General features: G+C 37.6%; 1 protein-coding gene across 1 annotated transcript in view; it reads right to left on the bottom strand.

Moving 5' to 3' along the window:
* Positions 1-5,580: 5,580 nt before the first annotated feature.
* LOC126355226 (protein bric-a-brac 1-like) overlaps positions 5,581-26,502 on the bottom strand; it is a 208,681-nt gene continuing 187,759 nt past the window's right edge. Inside the window, exons 9-10 of the mRNA XM_050005485.1 lie at positions 22,869-23,153; positions 5,581-10,187 (exon numbers count right to left, since the gene is read on the bottom strand). Coding sequence (XP_049861442.1) covers positions 9,424-10,187; positions 22,869-23,153 — 1,049 coding nt within the window. The 3' untranslated portion in view covers positions 5,581-9,423. The remainder of the gene's footprint in view (positions 10,188-22,868; positions 23,154-26,502) is intronic.

Raw genomic sequence — 26,502 nt, 5'->3', positions numbered from 1 at the left:
TTTTGTCTGTGATTAAGATCCAGGTATTGTAATGGAAGGTAGGAAAATACTACATCATGTATTAAACACAGTACTATAAATATTCCTGTTCATAATCTATACACCATTTGCTAAAGCTTACGGAAGATACTTTTTAAGACATTCTCAATGATGCTGCTGCTTTAAAAATGTAACAAGTGAAAATTTTAGTAAGGATTTAGAACGGGTTTAATGATGTTCCTTAAACTCCAATAATTGTATGTTGCTGTTTATAAACAGAAGGTCAGTGAAAGAACCTTATTTACACGTGAAATGAGCTGCCTGTATATTGCTGCCACGAGTATCTTTTGAAGGTTGTTCAAACTTGTCAAGTAACTGGATATAACATAAATATATTATTGCTCTTTTCCAAGTGATGGAATACAGCTCAAGGTCTATAGCACAGGAGAAAATATTGTGCGCTAGGACACAAAGTAAATGTCCAGTAATAATACAATGCACCCACCTTAGTTGATTTAATTAGAAAACATTTTTACTAACTCATATTTGCACAAAAATGGTCATAAAAATAGTTTCAAATGCTCAATAGACATTCCATAAATTCAATGATTCTGTCTTTTGTTTTATTGCAAATGATGGAGTGCATCACAAGTAATAAAATTCTATGTTCACATATTTTACTAAGCACCATACACTATTTTAACTATAATTTTGTCAGTCATTGCAATGAGCATATTAAAAAACTTGAAAGATTTAATTGCACTACAATAAAGGTACAAAAGTATATCAAATTCTTCCCAGAATAAAAATTAGCAGACAAAAATACATAACAAATGGTAACTGATGGTAATGTATATCGAAACAATGAATAGCAAACAGGTAGCAGCTGAGCACCATTGTGCCTCATTTTCAGACTCTCTCTTTCATCTCAAGTCTTCTGTGACTTTCACATGCCATTACATTGAAAGTTTAAGGCTGTAGGCCAACTTACAAAAAATTTTACTTCTAAAGATGTGCTGTCTTTTCTACACTTCCAAAGTGGATAACTACATATACCATATACCATCATCACAACCATTAGAACAGTCAAAAAAAGAGACACACACTAGGTGATCTGAGGCATCACATGAAATCGCATAAAATAAATGACTATCACACTGGCAAGTTATCACTCATCTAAAAAAATAATGCCTACTTATATTTCATTTTAAATTGTTATTGAACCATTACCACCATTTATTTCCCTTCTGTGGCAAGCACCTTTCACATGGAACAAGATACTGTCCAGCAATTTGGAGGGATAGGGAGGGAGGGAGGCAAGGAGATGAAAATTTTGTTTTATTGGAAGTTTGTCAATAAAATACAAGATTAATCGATGTTGCATGTATGCCACAACAAAGGCAAAACAAAGTACTACACATAAAATGTAAATGTAACACACAAATCTGAATTGGATGGACTAAATTTACGATAGACAAATAATAGATGGAGCGATTGTGTGGAACAATGGTTTCCTTTCTTAGTGGCTATCCTACTCAATTAACTAAGTTCCCCTTGTTTTCATCTTTTTAACCCTTCTGTAGTAAAGGAACAGCTTTGCAACAGACAGCTGCTACCTCATAAGCACACTATTATTATTAATAGCACAACCACAGGAAACACAACACACATCTGATGCTTAAAACAAAATTGTAGCACATTCAGAGGCTGAGGGTCACTATTTAAATATCTGAAGCAAAAGGTCTTTCAGATAAAGGACAATATATGCAAAAAATATCAAGGAGTGATCAAACACAGGTAAGTACCTCTTATTTCAGTCAAGTGCCATCAAAAATGACATTTGTATAAAAATCTGTAACTGGCCCTTTAATTTATGTTCCTGTTATTGTACTACAGCATATTCTTGTTTCTAACAAAATCAATATAAAATATTTATTTCTGATATACACAATATGTAGATGTATTGATGAACATAAGTGATACTGAAAAAAGGCATCTTTATAGAACATTTGTAATTTTTCAGCTAGGAAAAAAGGTGTGAATTCATTAATCTAAAACAGCTTTTTAAAATTACACTTTCATGTTTCATTATGGTCATTCCTTTTCCTAGAAACTAAATATTCTCTACTCAGCCCAAGTCTCATAAGGCTTTTCTGTGGCAAGCTTGTTTTCACAGAGATAAATCACATCTGTGTTGGATTTGCCACATAAAAGAACAGTTTCCTCGATTTTTGTTCGGAGCATTCACCCACCTTTTATAAAACAGAAAAAGTAAAGTAACACACTTAGTGCCACTCATATACAAGGTGTCTCTCCTAAAAGCACCCAATGCATTTTCTCTGGTGTTCTGCAGATATTTGAAACTTAGTTTTTGCATTGTGTACCTGAAGTGAGCCCAAACAAATGCTGCACATACTGTCACACGTGATGCCCTCAGTTTGTTTTCATTTGTAAAGAAAATGATTTTTAAAGTGGAATTTTATATACCCACTTGATCAGAATGATCCTAAATTAGTCTACTGCAGTATTCATTTTGTCAATAGGCATTAACTGGTACTGTAAAACATCCTATTAAAAGATACTGATAAAATGAAAATTGAGCTAGACTAATTTGGGGTCACACTATCGAATGGGCTGTAAAGCTCTGCTTTAAACATAATTTTGTTTGTTAACAGGAGACAAACTGACACTTTCTCCTGAAACTGAGTATCATGTGAAAGACATGATGAGCAGTATTTGTTTGCACTAACTCTAGCTACATAATGAAAAACAATGTAAAATCCAGCATGGAATGTAATAATATTATGAAAAGGAAAGTTGCCACTCACCGTCATCTATTTTTGATGAAGATTTATGGGCCGAAAGTTTCATTTGTGACAGTCTTTTTGTTGTGCCTATCTGTGACTCAGCATCTCCGCTATGTAGTGAGTGGCAACTTCCCTTTTCATAATATCGTTAATGAAAAACAAAATTAAGAGTATCTGCTGAGACACCAGAGAAAATGCATCTTGAAGACTCTTAGCAGAGAGAACCTGTACATGCAACTGTCAAACTGAACTATGTCTGATGGGTTACCTTCAATGCAGCACTTACCCCACAATCTTAAATACATATTGGTGCATTATGCCTCCAAAATGAGAGTCCAATAGCCTATTACATTAAAAAATCACTGATATGTAATGTATACTTCAGAGGTAGGTACTGTACATGCACTATTTCTACATGACTCAGCTAATGCAATACAAATTCCCGTCTAAAATGGATCAGCCTATTCGCTAGTAGTAGAATGACTTTCAGTGAATTTTTACATTATGTAAAAACTAAAATAAAAAATTTTCATCACCCATAGTCTTTTCATAGTGTTCTATAAATCCCCCCCCCCCCCAAATAAAGTAAATTAAATCAACTGTAGGTATTTCAAGGGGTGTCCTCAGTCTATGGCTTCTCAGTGGCAACTATATCTGTTGCAAAATACCATTCTGTCTGTCACTGTGTAATGCATCAAAATGTAGTCTCATTCAAACAACTTTTATCTGCTGGTATGAAGTTTCCACATTGTCACCAATCAGTCCACAATAAATGCTGATAAATCAAACAACTTAAGTTTTTTTTAAGGCTTTCATAACATAGCAAATATTATTGAAGTTCTCATGTTTTGTCTCAAAAATCATTTTATAAACTATGCAACTTCTCCATAGAGCACCTGCTAATCTTGTTGTTGATTATTGGCAGAAGAGGACTAATTATGTAGTATTCTGGTTTAAGGAAGAAAGGTTAAGGTTTAGCTTCCTGTCAATGATAAGGCCATTAGGAAATTAGCACAAGCCAGGTGGGGCACAGGCAAGGAATTTGACAGTGAAATTTTCAAAGGAACTTGCTTAAGCAATTGTGGGAAATTAAGGAAACCTGAATCTGAGTGGCTGTTTGAGGATTTGGACACATTTTGAGGAGGAGGTGGTGTTGGGACTAGTCATTTTGTTTTAACACCCTCTTGATGAGATCATTAGAGACAGAGTACAAGCTTGAACTGAGAAAGGGAACTGGGCCTGTGATAATCAAAGAAACTGTTTCGGCATCTGCCTTAAACAATTTAGGGAGATGATGGAAAACCTTAATCTGAAATGCCACATGGGGGATTTAAACAACCATCATCTCGAATGCCATTCCAGTGTCTTACCACTAGTTGATTCAAGTTCAATGTGTCTTAACCATTGCATCCCAATAGTTGGTATCACCAATTTTCCAAATCCAATGCTTAAGACACCAGTTCTGTCAATTTTTTACTCCTTTTTTAAATCTATGCCCACGAACATTATAACCTGCCACAGCAAAAATAGCTCTCATCCTGATATCTGAGTGACCTGTTCTTCCTTTTGAACTTCCCTAAACCCATTCCCCACTCAGGATCAAGGAAGGAACTGATAGTTCTAAAATTAGGATTGCAGCACGTACTTTTGTATGTGTCTATAGACAGTACTAAATATTTTGCCTCCTAAAGGTATGTGTTGTCCATAAAGCTGTCTGAACAGTGAATCTTTTTGTTGCTATAAAATAGTTCTTAGCTAGAGCACTGCATCCATTTTGCAGAACTGCATGAACAATGCTCACTTTGCCCATGTTGCAGAAGCAGGTGCCTGGCAACAGGTGAGTGATTGCAATGTGGCTAAAGAAGCACAAGCTCTGTACAACTTTTTGACATGTAGTGGAACAAATGGGCCTAGCAAGCATTAGAATGTATTTTGAATTAGAATTTCTTTTAAGCTGTCAATTTTCCAAGTTTTCTATGGAGAATGTGTATGCTGTGTACCTGATATTCACAACTACCACAGTGACTGAGTACAACCACGTATAAACATGAAGGAGAAAATTGAATATTGAATGTGATTGATTTAGCTTTGACAGAGCAAATGAAAAGGAATTATGTTGAGGATCATGACAACATATTATAATTGTCAACTTCACTTATATTAACAAAAGAAGACTGATATTATAATTGTCAACTTCACTTATATTAACAAAAGAAGACTGCAATCCAGCTAAACAGTAGTAAGCAATAGGCAAATGAACTGACATGACTCATTACAGTTCGCAGTATTAACTGCAAATAATGAAATGAAGGAATGGAGTGCATGGTGTATTGGCAAGAAGAGATGGGTATTATTCAAATAAATTTCTATTGGGATAATTATTTGAATAAATAGAACATTCACACAAATCTATGCATACATAAATTATTTATAACTTAAATAATGAATAATGTAGAATGCCACTGTATTTTCTTTGTTTATTTTTTGTATCAAATTCTATGACTAGTGCTCGTTCCCATGCGTCAGTGCAGTTTCTGTTTGATAAATAAGTTACTAATGGATTGTCCATAAGTGTGCCTAGCTGGCTCAGTGGGTTATGTTCCAGATGAAAAAACTCTTACTTATCACTTCTTTCATTTCCAATAATGAGAAAAATGCAAAGTCAAGTTGCAGTATGTTTTGGAGTATATATTAAACTGTAGGTTCCTCTCCAAGTGGCTGTATAAGACAGTTCAGGTGTGTGTGTGTGTGTGGACGGGTGGGTCGGCGCAGAGGGGGGGGGGGGGGGCAGGGCACATCACCATGCCTAGTAAAGCATTGCAATGTTCAAACCAAACTTTGGGTTGAGCACAACTTTACTTGCTTTACAGCAACATAAAAATACTTAATAGGTAGTTGGCGTTATGGGTTTCACTACCGACACAGTCCATTTCAAATGACTCTGCACTAACTCTGTGCTAACATGTGGAAGTACTTTACAAGTAGCCAAAGGTGAGAATGCAGCCAACAGAAACTCTTGATCTGCAGCGCCTTCTTCCACTGCAGCAAAATTGCTTGCACTATAGGATATTTATGTCTTATTGATATAACTATGCAATTTTTCCATGTTTGTAGTGCTTCAAAATGAGTGAAGCAAGTAAGAAATCAGTTGATAATGACTAACAATAGACCTTCAAGAACTCCTACAACAGTTGTGGAGTATTGCTATACATACAAAATTATCCAAAAATGTTTAGGATTAACTCTGACTAAGCTTTCTGTCAGAATATGGAATAGTTTCTCATTCTGATTTGTGTATGTGTAGGATTCAAACATTCAGGAAGAGACAATGGATTAGAGTACATAAAAGAATGCATAAACTGCAGCACACTGACATCTTTTTTAATGAGAAAGTGTTAAGAAACAACTGGGCGACATTTTTCCTCTTTATAAACTGACTGTAATTAGTGTAGCATTGTCTTACCCACAATTTAAAAACAGAGAGTTCACCTGTATTGCTATCCATGACCAATGGAGGCTTACAACAAACTATGGACATATAACAGCCAAAAAAAATGTATAAGAAATTGGGACATGAGCTCTGAATGATGTTACGATTTAAAAGAAAATTTTATTTTGTATGTGAAATAGGATGTGAAATGAACATGGAATCAAACGAATTATCTTATAAAAACTACTGCAAAACTGAAGATTTCTCAGTTTTTGCTGATAACATTGAGAGCTGAAAGTCATATATCATTAAATAAGGACAATTTCAGGGGATTTAACACAGTGCTATCCTCTTTGCAAGAATTATTTTCTTTAGTGCCACAACAGCAAATCTTCACAAGTCAAATAAAGTTTAAGAGGAAATCTTTGAACAAAATAGTTGTTCAGACAACTAATTTAAAAGCAACAAAAAGTAAATTTGTTTAATAGGTGACAAAGAAATGTTGTAGTAAATGTCATTGAATTTCAATTTTATCTATTATTCATAAAACATTTTTATTCTTGTAAGTGAATAATGTTTCAAATAATATTTAACCAATGAAAAATCCAGCATTGAATATAAAAATATCATGAAAAGGATAGTTGCTACTCACCATTTAGCAGAGATGCTGAATCACAGACAGGCGTAACAAAAAGACTGTCGGAAAGTGAGCTTTCGGGCAACAAGGCCTTCTCTGGCATCTGAAGCCAGACTCAGAGTTGTGAGTGTAAGTTGCATTTGTGCGCGTGCACGTGTGTGTGTGTTTTGTCTATTTTCAACAAAGGCGCTGTTGGCCGAAAGCTCACTTTCCAAAGCTCTTTTTGTTGTGTCTTCAGCATCTCCGCTATATGGTTAGAAGCAACTATCATTTTCATAATATTGTTTGAATAATATTTGTTATTCTCCAGTAACAAATAATAATTTTTATCTGTATTTGTTATTCACCATTCAAATTATGCCCCTCTCTGGCAGTAAGCAAAGGGTACTGCATATGTGCAAACTGTAAACTCACAGCCTGTGTGCAAGTTACTGTAAATGCACGACAATCACGTCACTATGAACAGGCATTCACTCAGCTGTGCCATCTCCACTGCTGTGGAGAACCGCTCGCTCAGCTGTCATTACGCAGTACACCACTGGTAACCTTCAACAACTTCCACCAAAGTATGTGAAGTGAACCGGCACTCTCTTTCACACACCGCAACTGTACTAATACCACACAAATCGGACATAAGCTTGCAGTGCTCTAATTCCATCTGAGATCTTCCTCTAACAATCAACAGCACCTGGAGATGAGAAACAGGTCCTCAAATCAAAATAACAAATTCAGAGCCCAAGTGTCTTAGTAACATGAATATTTTTGAACTTCCTGACAGGTGCCTAAATGTGATGCAAACCAAGACATTTGTCTCATATAGGAAATTCCCTTTGTCTCATATAGCAAATTCCCTTACCAACTGAGCTACCCAGACACGACTTACAAACGAGCACCCATATTTCATCTCCCTCCTTCTCCTACCTTTCTAATTCTACGGAGACTCCCCTCTATACCTTGCTGGACCATCACCCCTGGGACAAGGAAGAGAACAGACAATGGCTTTGTTCATTAAGGGTTCCACAACAAATTTAGAGTGAAAATCCAATAAGATGTTTGAATCTAGTGGCTTCCTGGTAATCCCTTCACTTTCAAAATACAAAACTTTTCCCTATTTAAAAATTTTTTCGCACTCTTCCTCCAGTCACCTTGTTTCTTTAAAATATTCTCTATATTTTAATTCTTCTAGCACTGCATCTTGAAGCTCTTCCAAACATTGCTCCTTTTGCTCATTGTGTCACTTTTGTTCTGAGAATACAAAGATCTGCGAACTAGAAGACAAGTTACCATTTAGATATACCTGAGATCAGAAAGTCGTTCAGAGCATATTACACATGCACGAGAATATCATACACCCTTGCCAGAAGAGAATTTGGGATAAGTCGTGCACTATGTGCACCTACATCTGAAGGAAATCACAATGGAATAAAAATTCTCTCTAATGTATAATGTGTACTCAATATAAAAAAAGTATGTAATGCATGCCACAACCATAAATATTATCTATTATCATAACACAATGCTCCCATACAAAATCAGCCGTAGATTTCTGTTCAAGCTCTTTGTTATTTTCTGTTAAAACAGATTTTTGTGAAGCTGCATTGTACCTCAACATGACAGCAATATTCCCAAGGACTGTTCACATGTGTTGTAGAATACAGCAACACAAGGAAAATAAATGTTGTTATAGAATTGCGAAGTGCACTGAATAATGCAAACTACCCAATCAATCTTCCAATCACTCAAATCTAATAACAGGTGGGCCCAAGTACTGTAGAAGCAGGTCACTGAGACCTGCAAAGTACATAATAATGGCAACTACAAAAGTATTTGTAACTGTATGAAAGTCCATTCAACACATATTTCTAGAATAATCTTTCACATGCCTACAGACATGCATATATAGATATATACTTTATATTTATTTATTTATTTATATATATATATATATTTAATACACAACTTTATTTAGTTTTTCTTTTCTTAAAACTTATAAATATATTTTGTGTCATCATAGTCACATATACACAAATTTTAAGTCTTTTAATTAAATTTTTTCACACATGTATAACACGCACTGATTTCACAGTTACTTTAGGATGGATACCTAACATAAAAGCAGTTCATTTCTTAAAACAAAATTTAAAAAAAAGGTGCTAAACAATAAACTGCCTCTACAGATGTTGTAACAACACACTCAAAAATTATTTGTTAAAATACAGCTATAAAAATAAAAATTTCTTGCATTTACTAATAGCTTTTTTTGCAACAAGCTACAAAATGCTCTGTCAACAGCCAGAGCAGTTTAAAACAATTTCCTTGTTTCCAGTGCTACACAGTGCTCACAGTAAAAACACTGTTGTAAAGGCAGAAGTCGAAATAACTAAAACATAAAAGGAAATGACAATAGTGAAGTGGACATATAGAGGAAAAAATGTCCTATTAAAGCAACTGTCACTGACAGTTGAATACATTAATAAACTACTTTTTCATACTGCTGGCTGCACCATCCCATATGAGAGTATTCAGTGAATGTGATTTGTTATTATAACCATGTGTGAAGGAAGCACTTCTCAGCTACTGTGTGGCTGGTAAAGCTGATGGGGCTGTTGTTGCTGTGGCTGCTGCTGTTGCTGCTGTGGCTGGGGTTGTGGTGGTGGAGGCTGTTGCTGCTGCTGTTGCTGAGGTGGTTGTTGTTGTTGTTGTGGTTGTTGTTGCTGTTGCTGAGGTGGTGGTGGTGGTGGTTGCTGCTGCTGCTGAGGTTGCTGCTGCTGCTGCTGCTGTTGTTGCTGCTGCTGCTGCTGCTGTTGTTGTTGTTGTTGTGGAGAGTGATGCTGTTGCATATGCTGTGGAGTATGTTGTGGTGCAGGTGGAGGTGGTGGTGGAGGAGGTGGAGGCTGCTGGTATGGGACTACCATTATTTGTGGAGGTGGGGGAGATGCAACCACTTCTTGATGACCTTCTGCTTCATATTTACACCGTTTGAACCTACCATACAGAGAAGAATAGGGAAGGTTGTAATGAATAGCAGCTTGGTTAATGCTCATTTGGCCAATTCTCACTGCCTCTAAAGCCTCTCCCATGGCATCCTCTGACCAAGGAGTTGGATTGCTTCGTGATAATTCAATGCCTTCACGCTTGCAACGTCCGTACAATGTGCCGGTTGGAATACCAAACTCTGTGGAGGCCCGTTGCACTGATGATGCTCCAGACCTTATAGATTCCAGGGCACGTTCCAAGTCATCAGGACTCCATGTCGTTGGTGCAGCATTGAAGGGAGCAGCTAGTCTGATACCTTCACGTCTTGCTATTTTATACAGTGTACTACTTGGTATACCTGCAAAAAAGATTATTGTCATTTGTTAGATAGCAAACACGAAAAAAATGGATAGTCCTGCCAGTACACACCAAAGAAGGTTATTCAGTGTCAATAAGCACAAAAACTTGATAGTGACTGTTTCCAAGTTCAACTCACAATTTTCTATATTCATAGCGTTGAATGTAAAATGTGCGCTGAACTACTTGTTTTCATAACATAAAAAAAGAAGGTTCTAGGGACCTCAAGGAAGTATTCAAAAAGCACGCCGCACTTTACACACGAACTCAGGACACTCAAAGAATCTTTTATCCTTAGTCTGGGAATATATGATCACAACCATAGGTGGAAGCATAAGTGGTCAAAGACACTGCTAGATAGGGCGAAACCACCGGTGGTGATCCACCATACACAGCAACATCAGCAAGTTGGCGGTGGCATGTCTGTTATTGTTAGAAGTAGTTTACCTTGTCGCGAAATTGAAGTAGATAGTTCCTTTGAGTTAGGATGGGCAGAGGTCATTGTTGGTAATTGGAATAAAATAATAACTGTATCCCTTTTTATGGATCTTCAAAATTTACCCTTGATATGTTGGTGAAAATACATTTTTAATTACGGAGGTACACATAAAACATCAGCTGAAACTGTGCTAAACACATTCTTTGGAAATTATTTGGAGCAGTTAAAATGAGCCCATGTAAATAATAAACAGTTGTGAAAACACACTTGACCTCTAAGCCAAATAATGCTAAGCTAATAATGAACATCAAAACAGATACAGGGATTAGTCAAACATAGTGATAAATATTGTAACCCACAAATTCTTCAAAAATAAATGAAAAATATACCTATTCAAAAAAGCATATAAAAATTCACTTTATGCAATCTCCACTTCTTCCAAATTAACAATGTAAGTGTAGACCAGATGTGGTTTGAATTCAATGAAATAGTATCAGCAGCAACTGAGAGATTTATATCAAATACGAGGGCTCTTCGATAAAGAATTTTAACATATTGTAGTAGTTTCATTGTTGGGGCTCCTGGTTCCTGCCTGTGAGAGGCAGGCTAGACATGTTCAGTATTGGAGGTAACAATATGCAGCTTCCAAAGTCTGCTTTCGCCTCAAAAAATCTTCAGCTGAGGTCTATATAACGTTACAGGAGGCCTATGGAAAGTCTGTTCTTGCCGATAGCACAGCTTGAAGGTGGTTTAAAATGTTTAAAGAGGAGCGACAATCAATTTCAAAGGAAGGTGGACACAGTGCTCCAGTTACTGCTCTTGCGGAAGAAAACATCAACACTGTTGCTGTCATTGTGATAGAGGATTGACAAATTACCATAAGATCACTTTCTGAAATACTCACCATTTCATTGGGTACCACCCACAAATTGGTGACAAAAATTACACATGACATGTTAGTGCGCGATGGGAACCAAGACTGTTGATTCCCGAACAAAAGGACATTTGCAAGCAGGTGTGCATGCAGTTAAAGTTGATGTTAGAGGAAGATCAGCAGTTTCTTTCACATGTAATCACTGCTGATGAAACTTGGCTACATTATTGTGATCCTGAGAGCAAACAGCAGAGCTCAGTGTAGAAATCTCCTCCCTCACCAACCCCCAAAAAACCAAAAAGTGGTTGCTTCTGCTGGGAAAGTTATGGTCATCTCATTCTTTGATATTCAGGGAATGGTTTATCAGCATGTTGTACCTGCACACACATCAGTAACTGGACAATACCACAGGGATGTCCTGAAAACATTGCAAGTCCAAAGGCCACTTTTCCGTGAAGCAGGCTGGATGCCGCACCACGATAATGCACACCTGTATATTGCCAATGTTGCTGCTGAATATCTTGTAAAAATCAAAGTGTAATGCATCCCTCACTCTCTCTATAGTCCGGATTTAGCCTCATGTGACCTTTTTCTATTCCCTAGCATGAAGAAATGCCTTCGTAGCAGGCATTATCAATCATTAGAAGTGGTGGTGAAGGCTGCAGAGGCAATTTTGAAGGTCCTCTCAAAAAATAATTTCCAACATGTATTTGGAGACTGGCAGAAACACTGGAGCAAGTGCATCACATTCATGGGATACTACTTTGAGAAGGACCATCAATTTTGAGGATGAGTAAAGGTATGTTGTCAAAAGAAAATTATGATCATTCTTTATTGAGCAGCCCTCGTAAATTAACAAACGATGGAACTGATCCTCCTTGGTACCCAAAACGTGTCAGAACACTGTTGCAGAAGCAACAAAAATAACATGCCAAATTTAAAAGGACGCAAAATCTTCAAGACTGGCGATCTTTTACAGACGCTAGAAATTTAGCATGGACTTCAATGCAAAATGCTTATAATTGTTTCCGCAATGAAACTTTGTCTCAAAACTTGGCAGAAAATCCAAAGAGATTCTGGTCACAGGTGAAATATGCTAGCAGCAAGATACAATTAATTCCTTCTCTGCATGATAGCAATGAAGATATTATCAAAGACAGTGTTGCCAAAGCAGAGTTACTAAACACAGCCTTCTGAAATTCAAATCAAGAACAGCTGCCAACATGAGTAACATGGAAGTAGATATCCTCGGAGTAGTGAAGCAACTTAAATCACTTAACAAAAGCAGGTCTTCCGGTCCAGATTGTATACAACTTTGGTTCCTTTCAGAATATGCTGATGCAATAGGTCCACACTTAACAGTCATATACAACTGTTCACTCAACAAAAGATTCATACCCAAAGACTGGAAAGTTGCACAGTCACACCAATATTCAAGAAAGGTAGTAGGAGTAATTCACTATATTACAGGCCCGTGTCATTAATGTCGATATGCAGCAGGATTTTGTTAATATTTGTGTTTGAACATTATGAATTATCTCGAAGAAAACTGTCTATTGACACACAGTCAACACGGATTTAGAAAACATCATTCTTGTGAAACACAACTAGCTCTTTACTTGTACGAAGTGTTGAGTGCTACTGACGAGGGATTTCAAATTGATTCCGTATTTCTGGATTTTCGGAAGGCTTTTGACACTGTACCACACAACTGGCTTATAGTGAAATTGGAATATCATCTCAGTTATGTGACTGGCTTCATGATTTCCTGTCGGAGAGGTCACAGTTCATAGTAACTGACGAAAAGTCATAGAGCAAAACACAAGTGATTTCTGGCATTCCCCAAGGAAGTGTTATAGGCCCTTTCCTGTCCCAAAATGATTTGGGAGACAATTTGAGTAGCCGTCTTAGATTGTTTGCAGTAGAGTCATCAGAAGATCAAAACGAATTAGAAAAGAAAACTGTATGGTGTGAAAATTGGCAATTGGCCCTAAATGATGAAAAGCACGAGGTCATCAACATGAGTGCTAAAAGGAATCTGTTAAACTTTGTTTACGCAATAAATCAGTCAAATATAAAGGCTGTAAATTCAACTAAATACACAGGAATTACAATTATGAACAACTTAAATTGTAAAGAACACACAAAAATGTTGTGGGGAAGGCTTACCGAAGACTGCGTTTTATTGGCAGGACACTTAGAAAATGGAACAGATCTACTGAGGAGAGTGCCTACTCTACGCTTGACCGTCCTTTTATTATAATACTGCTGCACGGTGTGGGATCCTTACCAGATAGGACTGATGGAGTACATCAAAAAAGTTCAAAGAAGGGCAGCACGTTTTGTATTATCATGAAATATGCGTAGTGTCACTGAAATTATACTGGAGTCGGGGTGGATGTCATTAAAACAAAGGCATTTTTTGCTGCGGCAGAATTTTCTCACGAAATTTCAATCACCAGCTTTCTCCTCCGAATGCGAAAAACTTTGTTGACACCAACCTACATAAGGAGAAACGATCACCATAATAAAATAAGAGCAATCACAGCTCACATGAAAAGATACCGAGGTCTGTTTTCAATCAATGATTTCAGTGCTTAGTCTCTAAAACCATGATTTTTATATGACTCACATTTTTGCACCATGTTTATTTTATTAATCCAAAAGTTTTTACATATTTTGGAGTAGCTACATAATTTGTTTACAAATGGCATGTAGGAATGTAGATTGATTAATTTTCTCTCTCTGACTGTTACAGAAAATATAACAGTAATATCAGTCTGCAGAAAAGGAAGAAGCTTCCAAACCTGTGCACTATCTGAGATAAGAGACCAACAAACACCTATCAGATAATGTGGGCGTACCCTGGAAAATTGCAATAAAAGTCAACAATTAATATTTCCAACACCGGAAAGCAATAAGAAATTGTATTTCTCAGAGTCAATTCTCATGATTGCAAGCCTAGATGTACAGTGTATCACCAAAACTAACAAATAAATCCTCTCAGAGCTTTGCTCCATACATAAAAATGGAACTTACTGTGTATCCAAGAAAAGACAGAGGAAAGAAGGGACAATAAAACCAGGAACAATACTGTTTTTTATTAACTATATAAAATCCACTCTGAAGTACGGCAGTGCTATCTCCATAAGACCAGAACTAGCCATTACATCAACCAACAAAATTATGAACAACAACATAGAGAGCTATTAACTATTGAATGTAGCACCTTTACTATAACACCAGTATACAAACTCCATGGTGACAAGCTCAGCCTGACTTTGTCATCAAACTTCAACAACCAGAAACCACAGTTCACTTTAGATGACCTTAACTGCAACTGCACCACAGGAGTACCGAGGTACAAATGAAAATGGACATATACTAGAGCAGTGGGTAGAAATAAAGAATTTATCCCTTTCCAGAATGAGATTTTCACTCTGCAGCGGAGTGTGCACTTGTTCGCGAAAGGCAAAGGTCCTGAGTTCGAGTCTCGGTCCGGCACACAGTTTTAAACTGCCAGGAAGCTTCAATTTATCCCTTTGTCATAGTCCCACACTCATACAGCAACAAGATCCGGAAAGGTGAATCCAACTCTGACAATTGTTTTGCAACCAGAAATAGGGGAAGATTGATACTTAAAAACCGCACATGCACCTCTTCCTAAAACAGAACACCAACCTATCATAATCTGAACACATACTGCTGTGAGAACAACAAAAATACCATTCTGCAGGTGCATCAACTTTTAAAACACTAAATGGACAGAGTATGCTGAGGAGTTAGATGTAGAAATAAAATCTCTATGAAGTCCTGGAAAATTTCCAAGCCTTTGTGGAGACCCTTCAAAAGACTTCTAGGAGACATGTACTATGAGGCTCCACAGAGCATTTTATACCAGGCCTCTCCAATGAGTGAAAGAACATACCAAGGGAATATGAAATGCTCAAAAACAGACTCCTTACAGTGAAGAGGTAGTCCTATATGGAGAAACACCAATGGAAATGATTAGAGTCAAAACAAAAGAAATGTGTGTAAATCGTAGGTAGAATGAATAAGAGGTACAGCAGTAAAGTGGCCTGGAACTTTGTAAAAGAAATTAACAGTGACTCTAGGATAGTCAAACACCTCCCTGGAGTATTGCCCAAACAAACTGCCCACCATCTCCCACTAAATGGAAATTCCAACAAGAAATGCCAGAAAATAAAAATTATCAGAAGCAAGAGCCAAGACTCAAAATCCCATCATTTATTATAAAAGAAAAATGGAAAAGATGCTGGAGTCAATTATGTACGCATGAAGCAGATCAAGCATGTTGGCACTAGTGTCAACTAATAGATTTCCCGAGTCTTTAATCACTGTCTAAAAACTTGCATGATCACGAAGAATGGAGGAAATCAAGGATAGTAGCACTACTGAAACCAGGAAAAGGCACAGGCCAACAGAAGAACTACCACCCAACTGTGTCCCTATACCATTTGTATAAACTGTGCGAAGATATTATTTTAAAATTGCACAGCAAATATTTCAGAGCAGAAGTTCATTTCCAGTCCCAAAATACCATGCATACCAGTCAAAACCTGTCCCTTATAGAAAACAGAGGAAAGGTCAAAAAACAAACAAATAACAGGTGTAATTCTGGTGGAGTTAAGTCCTGCATATTACACTGTCAGTTACAGAATACTCATGAAAGAACTCTACAACACTTTAAGGAACATCAGCTCACAAAAATGATTGAATCAAGTCAAAGGTATTGACAAAATAATGGTATCACCCAGGGCAGTGTCCTGGCCCTCTTTTTATTTAATCTACACACCAACGATCAACCAACCGCAGAACATATTATCCGTTTCTCATATGCTGATGTTTTGGCTCTTACTGCACAAGGAAAGAGCTATGAGAAAATAGAAGAGAATCTAGAAAACTCCATCATCATGTCTGAATATTATCAAGAGAATTCCCTCGGACCAAACCCCTTGAAACACAAGTTAGCACATTCGGCCTTCACTCAAAACAGGCAAATGAAGGCTGGACTGGCAGCAACCTGGGATATAATACAAACAAACCAACCTACCTACCTGGGTGTTGTGCTGGTCAGATCACTGACATACAAATACAGTGACAGCAGGAAGGGGGTGGGGGAAAACAGAGAGAGAGAGAGAGAGAGAGAGAGAGAGAGAGAGAGAGAGAGAGAGAGAGAGAGAGAGAGAGAGAGAGAAGCAACACCCAGGTGATGATGTGCAACATAAATGAAAGTTGGTAGGGGTGTTTCTGCAGGTGAAAGATGATGTCTATTCAAATTTCGTGCCCGTCGCTTAAGAGTGATGCTAACAGTGCTACTATGAAGATGCAAATAAGGTTTGCTTTCAATTCAGTCATGAAAATTAGTTACTTTTGAGATTGGGCATGGTGAGTTGATGTGTCAAGAAATGTCTTTAAGGTGACAAAGACACCATTATCAACACCTCACTGAGTTTGAATGAGATTATGTAATAAGACTACAGGAAGCTGTATATTCCTTCTGTGATATTGCAGAAGGACTTGGTATAAATGTAGCCACTGTACGTGACTGCTGGGAGCGATGGTCACGAGAACGTATGGTCACAAGAAGACCGGACTCCTGACAGCCCCATGTCACTACCGACAAGGACTCCAGCCGAGTGCCTGCAACCAACCTGTCTGTGTGCTAGACACACTGGTTCGGGACACAATTTTGTATGACAGCTGTAGCACTTTTGTGGTTATCCCACACACACTGACAGCAAAACTGTATATCAATCTGGTGTTTCGATCTGTTGTGCTGCCATTCATGAACAGCATTGCAGGGAGTGTTTTCCAACAGGATAATGCTCACCCATGTACAACTGTTAGTAACCCAACATGCTCTACAGAGAGTTGACATGTTGTCTTGGCTCATCTGGTCACCAGATCTGTCTCCAATCCAACACATATGGAATATCATTGGTCAACAACTCCAGTATCATCCATGAACAACATTAAATGTCCCTGTACTCAGCCACTATGTGGAACTGGCAGGGAACTCCACCCACAGACTGACACCCAGACCTGCAGAACACAAAGCATGCACGTTTGCATGTTTGCATTCAACATTCTGGCAGTTACACAGGTTACTAATGTAACAGCATTTCACATTTGCAATGACTTATCTCACACTTACACTAACCTGTGATCTTGTAATGTCAACCACTTAAATATGTTACCTAGACAAATGAGTCCCTAAATTTCATTACTCTACATTAATTCTTTTTTGGTGTTGCGATTTTTTTTCCATCACTGTATCACTGCAAGAAGACCTGTCGAAAGGTCATCGCCCGGAACATCATCTTGAGAAAACTGGCAAATAGTTAACGAGGAGTCAGGTTAATCTTATTACGAACAACTGTTAAGCACTTTGCTTTTCCATAGTGGAATGTTAAGGCTGTGTATGGTCCAGATCTACACATGCTAAAAAGTCAATCTAACCCTAAATGACATGCAGGTTAACAACAGGATGCATGAAATGCACAGCACCTGGGAAACAATGTAAAGAGGTTGGATTCTCAGGATCTGAGCCCCCAAGAATTGCCCATGAAAATACAGAAAAATTTAAACAGGTTTTCAATGAAGGCCACATTCTACATGGTATTGATGTGGACCTGGCAAATTGAAAGCCTGCAAAAGATTGCTTAAGACTGAGCTAAATGTGACCCCAAAGGGTTAACCTGCCTTTCAATAGATGCCCTGTGACAATACAACAAGCTGGAAGATTTGGAGACTGAATCACATCATAATGGGTAAAGTACCAATCAACACAAATAATTAAATAGGACCTCAAAGACAAGGCAGACAAGAAACACAATTGTGGTGAAGTCCGTGACATGGAACATCATGTACAATAAAATAAAATAAAATATGGTCTGCATTTGGCTGTAACATGGATGCTCTCTATTTAAATAGTGTGATTAGCTAACTTCGAAACTTGTCAGTTCCAAGCATCTTGGCATAACTTTCTTTTGCAGACACTTCTTGTTGAATGCATACATTCATTCCACTTCAGAATCTTTACACAAATACATTGGTGTTTTGTTATAGTAGCCCATGCTGTACTACAAAAAGACCTTAAAATTTTGTTTTTGTGGGGATCCACAGCCTCCTAATGCTTACTAAAAGTAAACATGGTCTACAGTAAGCTGTAATGTAGATGACCTTTATTTACAAAAAACATGGTTTATAGTAGGCTGAAAATAGAGATCATCTCCATTACAACCTACTACAGACCATGTCAAATTTCCTGCATATGTAGAAGTAAAGTAAGCGTTATTTGTATAGATCTAGAAACTGCAGAATTATACCTGTCAACATATTTTACTTCTTTTCTATTACGAAAATAAAAACATACTGAAATCAAATCGAATGGACCATGGCAGCAACTGTTTCATAAAAACTGGGACATGTTGTTGTTGTCTTCAGTCCTGAGACTGATTTGATGCAGCTCTCCACGCTACTCTATCCTGTGCAAGCTTCTTCATCTCCCAGTACTTACTGCAACCTACATCCTTCTGAATCTGCTAAGTGTATTCATCTCCTGGTCTCCCTCTACGATTTTTACCCTCCACGCTGCCCTCCAAAGCTAAATTTGTGAACCCCTGATGCCTCAGAACATGTCCTACCAACCGGTCCCTTCTTCTTGTCAAGTTGTGCCACAAACTCCTCTTCTCCCCAATTCTATTCAATACCTCCTCATTAGTTATGTGATCTAGCCATCTAATCTTTAGCATTCTTCTGTAGCACCACATTTCGAAAGCTTCTATTCTCTTCTTGTCCAAACTATTTATCGTCCATGTTTCACTTCCATACATGGCTACACTCCGTACAAATACTTTCAGAAACGACTTCCTGACACTTAAATCTATACTCAATGTTAACAAATTTCTCTTCTTCAGAAACACTTTCCTTGCCATTGCCAGTGTACATTTTATATCCTCTCTACTTCGACCATCATCAGTTATTTTACTTCCTAAATAGCAAAACTCCTTTACTACTTTAAGTGTCTCATTTCCTAATCTAATTCCCTCAGCATCACCCGACTTATTCCATTATCCTTGTTTTGCTTTTGTTGATGTTCATATTATATCCTCCTTCCAAGACACTGCCCATTCCGTTCAACTTCTCTTCCAAGTCCTTTGCTGTCTCTGACAGAATTACAATGTCATCAGCAATCCTCAACATTTTTATTTCTTCTCCATGGACTTTAATACCTACTCCGAATTTTTCTTTTGTTTCCTTTACTGCTTGCTCAATATACAGATGGAATAACATCGGGAACTGGGACATAGTACTTGTGTTTCAAAATAAAACTGCCGAGGAGCAGTCAAACGGTGATACTCAATGGTTCAGGAAGGATTGTGGCATCACTAAGTACAACTGAGTTTAACATTTAGTGACATGACAGCATCTGGCACTATTGTAGCCATACCACTGAAAACTAGGTGTTCACACATGAATTTATAGTATGCTGCAAGGAGTGGCATCACTTCAGTTGTGTATGTATATCAATGTAGCTTTACACAGTAATTGCCTTAATCACCTGATGATGTCAAACAGTTGCTTCAAAGAAATATTGGTTGGCTTACAAACTTATCTGCTGGAGTCCACAAACTGTATTTACAACTTATATGTAAACTGGAACTAACCAGTACTAGTAATATTGTAAACTCTCAGGTTTTATGCCATGGTCATTAAAAGCACAGGACGTTCTACTCACAGTGACTATTCTTTCATACTTTTATTTCTTATTGCTCCCTTGAGAGGCATTCCACACAGGATCTGTCCTTCACCTGAAAATTTTTGCTTGGGTACTTCCTTATTGATGAAGGATAAAAGTTTTAGTTCATGTGCTTTCTTACTTAAATGCACAATCATTGTTATGTATTCTCTCAGGCAGCCTTGTTTATTTCCTTTGAAAATAGTGTGACTATTGTTTATTTGAGTTCTGAGAAAATGACTATGTAGTGAAAATTAAAAACTTTCATATGCACAAGATGTTTTTAAATCACTGTCACAATAGGAAAAGCAATAGTCATCCATCTTTTTATGTACTCATCATCACTGAATTGTTGGGCCACATCTTAGGTGAAATGTGACATGCTGGCAAAACCTACATTATGGAAGTAGTCACATATTTGTTTACTTGAGGACTCCAAAGTTCAAATAAATGGTGTGTGTGTGCGATTCTTTTCTTCTAACTAGTTACATTGCTACTTCGGCAAATATACTAAATACCATTCTTTAGAGAACAAAATTTCATTCTTATTCTGTTTACGTAATCATTGAAATACAATAATTGGGCCTGCCTGTGTTTTGTTACTTTGGTTTCCCTTATGAAAAGAATTCAAGATAAGAAACATGAACAGAAGCAATCAGTCCCAGGATTTTATAAATAACCTGATATTTAAATGTGTGTACCAATGTACGAGCAAACATGTGATGTCATGAATGGAAGACGGGAACGATAATCTTAGCAGAACATAAATATGACAGTAATTTTCTCATGCATGGAACATATCAGATATAAGTAGAAACCATCATATAATATGAGAACCAAAAGCAATTCTAATATTAATAGTCAATTAAATGACTTTTGTACAGTGGTGAAGCAATGCACTGCAGTAATTCAATGGTCAGAATCTTAAATAATGTTCATATAGCAACTATATGTAACTAAATAAATAAAGTTTAAAATATACTCAAAACTATATACTTAGTGAGGAAACACACTATCATCATCTTAAATTTGTCTGTTTACTTGCTGTATGGGCAGAATGCTTATTTAGACTTAACTATACATTCCAAAAGCTGAGAATAACATATCTGTAACTTACATGCCTGACAATGTAAAATTTCCCCACACAGGGCCAGAATTCTTGCTTGATTAGAAAGCTGGAAATTATTGTAGATAATCAGATAATATGCTCTGTACATGAAGTTAAATGGTCAGAGAGAGGGGGAGGGAGGGAGGGAGGGAGAGAAGGGTGGGGCAGACAGCATTTATGTAAACATTTTAATGTGATAGTTTTTGGTGGGAGGAGTTTTGAACACTGGTTGGGTAGTAGTGGAAGTTGGACTCAAACTACGATATCTTCAACACTGCCAATAATTGTGTTGTAGCTGCTACTGAATGTCTTCTGTTGTGTACTGCTCTTTCTTTTCTCTTTTTATTTTGAAAGGAGTTAAAAGACTGGTCCATGATGTGGTTCCAGTACGACTCTCACAACACCAAAAGGGGTTAGTGATCCATATTACTACTGTGTCAGTTCTGGTGTCGTTCGAGTATGGAGTACGTACACAGGCTGCCAGCCCTGTGAGAGGGAGGTAGGACTCGTTTTCTCATTCCGATCCTCTCCTCTCCTCTTCCCTCCTCTCCTCTCAGGATGTCAAGATTCTTCTCTTTTTTGCACTCACAGACAACTGTCACAGTGTTTGCATTCTACCAGACACTGCTTATTCTATATCACAAAAGAGAGAGCTGTCAGACTAAAGTCTATGAAATGCTCACCTTCTTCTAGCCTTGGTCTCATTATTTCACTTTTAAATACGTAGGCAATACATTCCAAACAAATCATAGTCATCATGTATTTAGTACATCCCAACATTCATAACTTGGGCAGTTGCTTTGGTGTATTTTGTCCATAGCATTTTGTTATGGTTTCATATTTCAGCAATAGTGGTTCTGAAATGTTGTTGTAATAACATGTGACAGGAATATTAGTGCAAACAATAGATAGGATTCAAGTGATACTACTTCTCTTCCTACACAATACCAGCTGACAAAAATATTTTGTCGTCACGTACATGAATCCCTTCCACTCAAAGGTAGGTTAATTATTATATCAAAGATTGTAGCCATGAACAAATCTATGCATCATAGACGGAAGGATATTAGTCAATACTTCTAGAACCCTTTTGTAACATTAACAAAGCTGAATCATGCACTTGATGTTTAATTGTATGTTCACCAATTTCAGACATCATCATGCCATCTACAGAATACATTAGCAGCTCATTCTGTCTTCAGACTGAATAATCTCAAGCCATATGTGAGATCCAGTGAGGCTACTTTTGGGGTATCCTTTTCTTTAAATTTTGTAGATATAGCAAGTCATTTCAATAAATTTTCTGCTTTAATAATTCTCCTAGCTCAAACTCTAGTTAACTGCACATTTTTTCACAAATTTTGAAGTTACATTTCTTGTTTTTTAATATTATTGTACATAGTTTACATGGGTTTTGTTATGCTAAACATTCTGCAGTGGTCAGGAAACAAGAAAATTAAAATATATTTTTGGTAATACCAGCACTCCTTTACTTACCGTATGCTTTGCTTGCTTTGTTCGCTGAAATACTGCCAGTCCTTAGGGCTTCAAGTGCACTATTCAGGCTGTCCTCAGTCCAGCTTTTACTAGGTCCCTCTTTCTTGGGAGTGTCAATGCCTAACCGATGGGCTCGTTGCCACAGTGTAGTGGATGGAATTCCATATGTTGCAGATGCTTTGGTCAAACTCATGCTATGATTACGAAGCGCATCCAAAGCAAGTTCCATATCTTCCTGTGTCCAAGACTTTGGACCTGTTTTCGTAACCTCATGGTGGCTGACATCTAAAAAGGATTTATTAAGTGAGTTTCTATATGAAAAAGAAACTACAAGCAAATACAGATGCAAAAACATTCTACATATCAAGTGGCAGAGAGAGTGAGGCACATTTAGAAAACATTATATAAATACTATTTTTTTTTTTTTTTTTTTTTTTTTTGAAGCATGGGTTCCTTCATTCAGCTAATATTCTCCCTCAACCACCCAGAGGAGCTTTTCAGTAAGTAACAAGCCTTGCAACAAGCTGGTCAAATCCTAAGCTCCCTCTCTATATGTGTCCTTGTCATAAAGTTCATGGACTTCATCACTAACAGAAATCTACCAGCCATCTACCACCACTTGCGCCAGCCCTAGCATTGGGATTGATCTAGTTCAACAAAAGAAGAGTTATGAAGGAGATAAATGACAGAAAAACTTCTGGACCATTTAGGGATAGAATCCTGGACATTTTGATTTGTAGCCTGGCACTTAACCACTTAGTTACACCATTTATACCTCTCTAATTTCATTAGCTTGACATATGATTTAGGTCATGTAACTGCTCCATAACCAGGTTTGTCTTATGCACCACTACTACTTCCTCCTTCAGCGTCTTCACTGGTAAGACATATTCTAGCGAAGGAAAAAGCAATCCACACTGTATTTCAACCAACATCAAGACACAGTTCAGCTTATTATCCCAGCATGATTACTAAAAAGCTATCAGTAAGGATGAAGTTAGTTAAAATTAAACAATGGAAACACCAGACCGGAATATCAACCATACTAGGAAAAGGATAGATTGCTACTAAGTAACAATCTGTCCTTTTCCTAATGACGATGAAGTTAGTTGCAAGTTCTTTCGGAAATATTTGTGATCTCTTACTATGGTGTGGGGCAAGTCAGTTACTTTACATGGTGGTGGTGGTGGTGGTGGTGGTGGTGGTGGTGGTTAGTGTTTAACGTCCCGTCGACAACGAGGTCATTAGAGACGGAGCGCAAACTCGGGTTAGGGAAGGATTGGGAAGGAAATTGGCCGTGCCCTTTGCCTGAAACGATTTACGGAAATCACGGAAAACCTAAATCAGGATGGCCAGAGACGGGATTGAATCGTCGTCCTCCCGAATGCGAGCCCAGTGTGCTAACCACTGTGCCACCTCGCTCGGTATTCATATGGTGATTTACACCTAACTCTATATACAATCACTCACTCCCCACCCCTCTCTTTCTTTTAATTGTGCGCACACACAAATTGTATTAGAAACTCGGATATTCTTCAATGGGGTATAAAGTGTTGTCAATCAGATGAGATTTCACTTTGTGTTTGAAGCTAAGAATTTATAAATGTTACTGTTGTCTTCAAACTGTTCTTGATTATTAACAAGAAACTCTGTGAAGGAGTAAACATAGTGTGCGGCTGTTTTCAATATGCCCAACTATTTAAAGGACTAGCTACAAGAAAAGAAAGTGTAGAGTTAGCACCACATATTAAATTTATTAAATGGTCCTGTCCAACAAACGCTTTTTTTCTTAATGAATATTTGCGTTGGAATATGATTCCTTAAGCCATCAGTGATGGAACAGGAAAAGTATGTTATCTTGTTCGACAACCCTGGTATCAGGCTTCATGCAAATGTTGCAGAATTCAGTCATTTTAAGACCCACAGCATGCAACTTCCAGTTCAGGTTTCTATCCATATAACCAACTAAGAATTTAGAGTATTCTTTTTCAGTGATTGATTTTTCCTCATACATTATTTCTAATAAAACTCTCACGCACTGAGGAGTACAAAATTGCATATACCGTGTCATTGAAGTTTCATTTGCAGACAATCAAATTTCAAGAAAAATTTATTTACATTTTCAAGTGCTGGAGTTTCTTCAGTAGGCTTGATAATAATACTTGCATAATCAGTAAAGAGAATCAATTCAGTTTCTTGGATACATGACAGCACAATATATGTAATAAGAACATGAATGGACGCAATATCGGTACGTGTGCATTCCACCATTTGCCCATCGGAAGGACTCCCATACGGATGGTATACTAATAAGCATCCCTGGCAAAGAGAAACAGCTGAAAGGTTTGAAAGCAAATAAATCACCTCGTCCATATGGAATCCCAATTTGGTTTTACAAAGAGTACACTATGGCACTGACCCCTTACCTAGCTTGCATTTATCATGACTCTCTTGCCCAGCACAAAGTGACTGGAAAAAAAGCATAGGTGACTCCTGCAAATAAGAAGGGTAAAAGAACAGACCCACAAAATTACAAACCAGTATCTGTAACTTCAGTTTGCTGTAGAATCCTTGAACATATTCTCGGTTTGAATGTAATAAACTATCTTGAGTCTGAGAAGCTTAGAAAGCATTGCTCTTGTGAAACTCATCTTGTCCTTTTCTCCCATGATATACTGCAAACTATGGATGAAGGCCAACAGGCAGATTCCATATTTCTAGATTTCTGGAAAGCAATTGACATGGTACCCCTTTGCAGACTGTTCATGAAGATACGAGCATATGGAGTAAGTTCACAGATATCTGAGTGGCTTGAAGACTTCTTAAGTAATAGAACCCAGTATGTTGTCCTCAATGGCAGGGGTTCATCAGAGACAAGAGTATCATCAGGAGTGCCCCAGGGAAGTGTGATAGGACCGCTGTTGTTCTCTATGTACATAAATGATTTGGTGGACATGGTGGGCAGCAATCTGTGGTTGTTTGCTGATGATTAACGAATGGTTAAGCTAGATCTACATGAGGAAAAATGTAAGTTACTGTGAATGGGTAGGAAGAACAAGCCTGTAAAGTTCGGATACAGAATTAGTGGTGTCCTGCTTGACACAGTGAAGTCATTTAAACATCTGTGCATACCGTTGCAAAGTGAAATGAATGGTCGACTTCAGTTTATTGGGAGAATTTCAGCAAAGTGTGATTCACATGTAAAGGTGACTGCAAATAGCATGCTGCACGAGTGTTTGTGATCAGTATTGTGTGTTATGGAGATAATTCGGGAACTAGGTTGCAAAGCAACATTCTTTTTGAGGAAAACTACTGAGAAAATTTAGAGACCAGGCATTTGAAGCTGACTGCCGAACAATTCTACTGCCACAGACATACATTGCGTGTGAGAACTGCGAAAATAAGACACCTCACTCTATTTGCAGGTGGAACAGGAGAGGAAATGACTGGTAGTGGTACATGGTATATTTACTGGGAGGCTCTTAGCTGAGATACATTCGAGGGTTCAACCTGAGGCTCAGATAATTATATGGTGATCTTAGATGAGAATTTCTAGATCTTTGTTATGGTGGAGAACTGTAGACCTTTGCACAAAAGTTAGGTGCGCACTACGAAGTGCGATCACAAATTAATG

This window comes from Schistocerca gregaria, chromosome 3 (assembly GCF_023897955.1).
Source record: "Schistocerca gregaria isolate iqSchGreg1 chromosome 3, iqSchGreg1.2, whole genome shotgun sequence".
Lineage (NCBI taxonomy): Eukaryota > Metazoa > Arthropoda > Insecta > Orthoptera > Acrididae > Schistocerca > Schistocerca gregaria.
The sequence above is the reverse complement of the archived record's forward strand: the minus strand, read 5'-3'. Positions and strand labels throughout refer to the sequence as shown.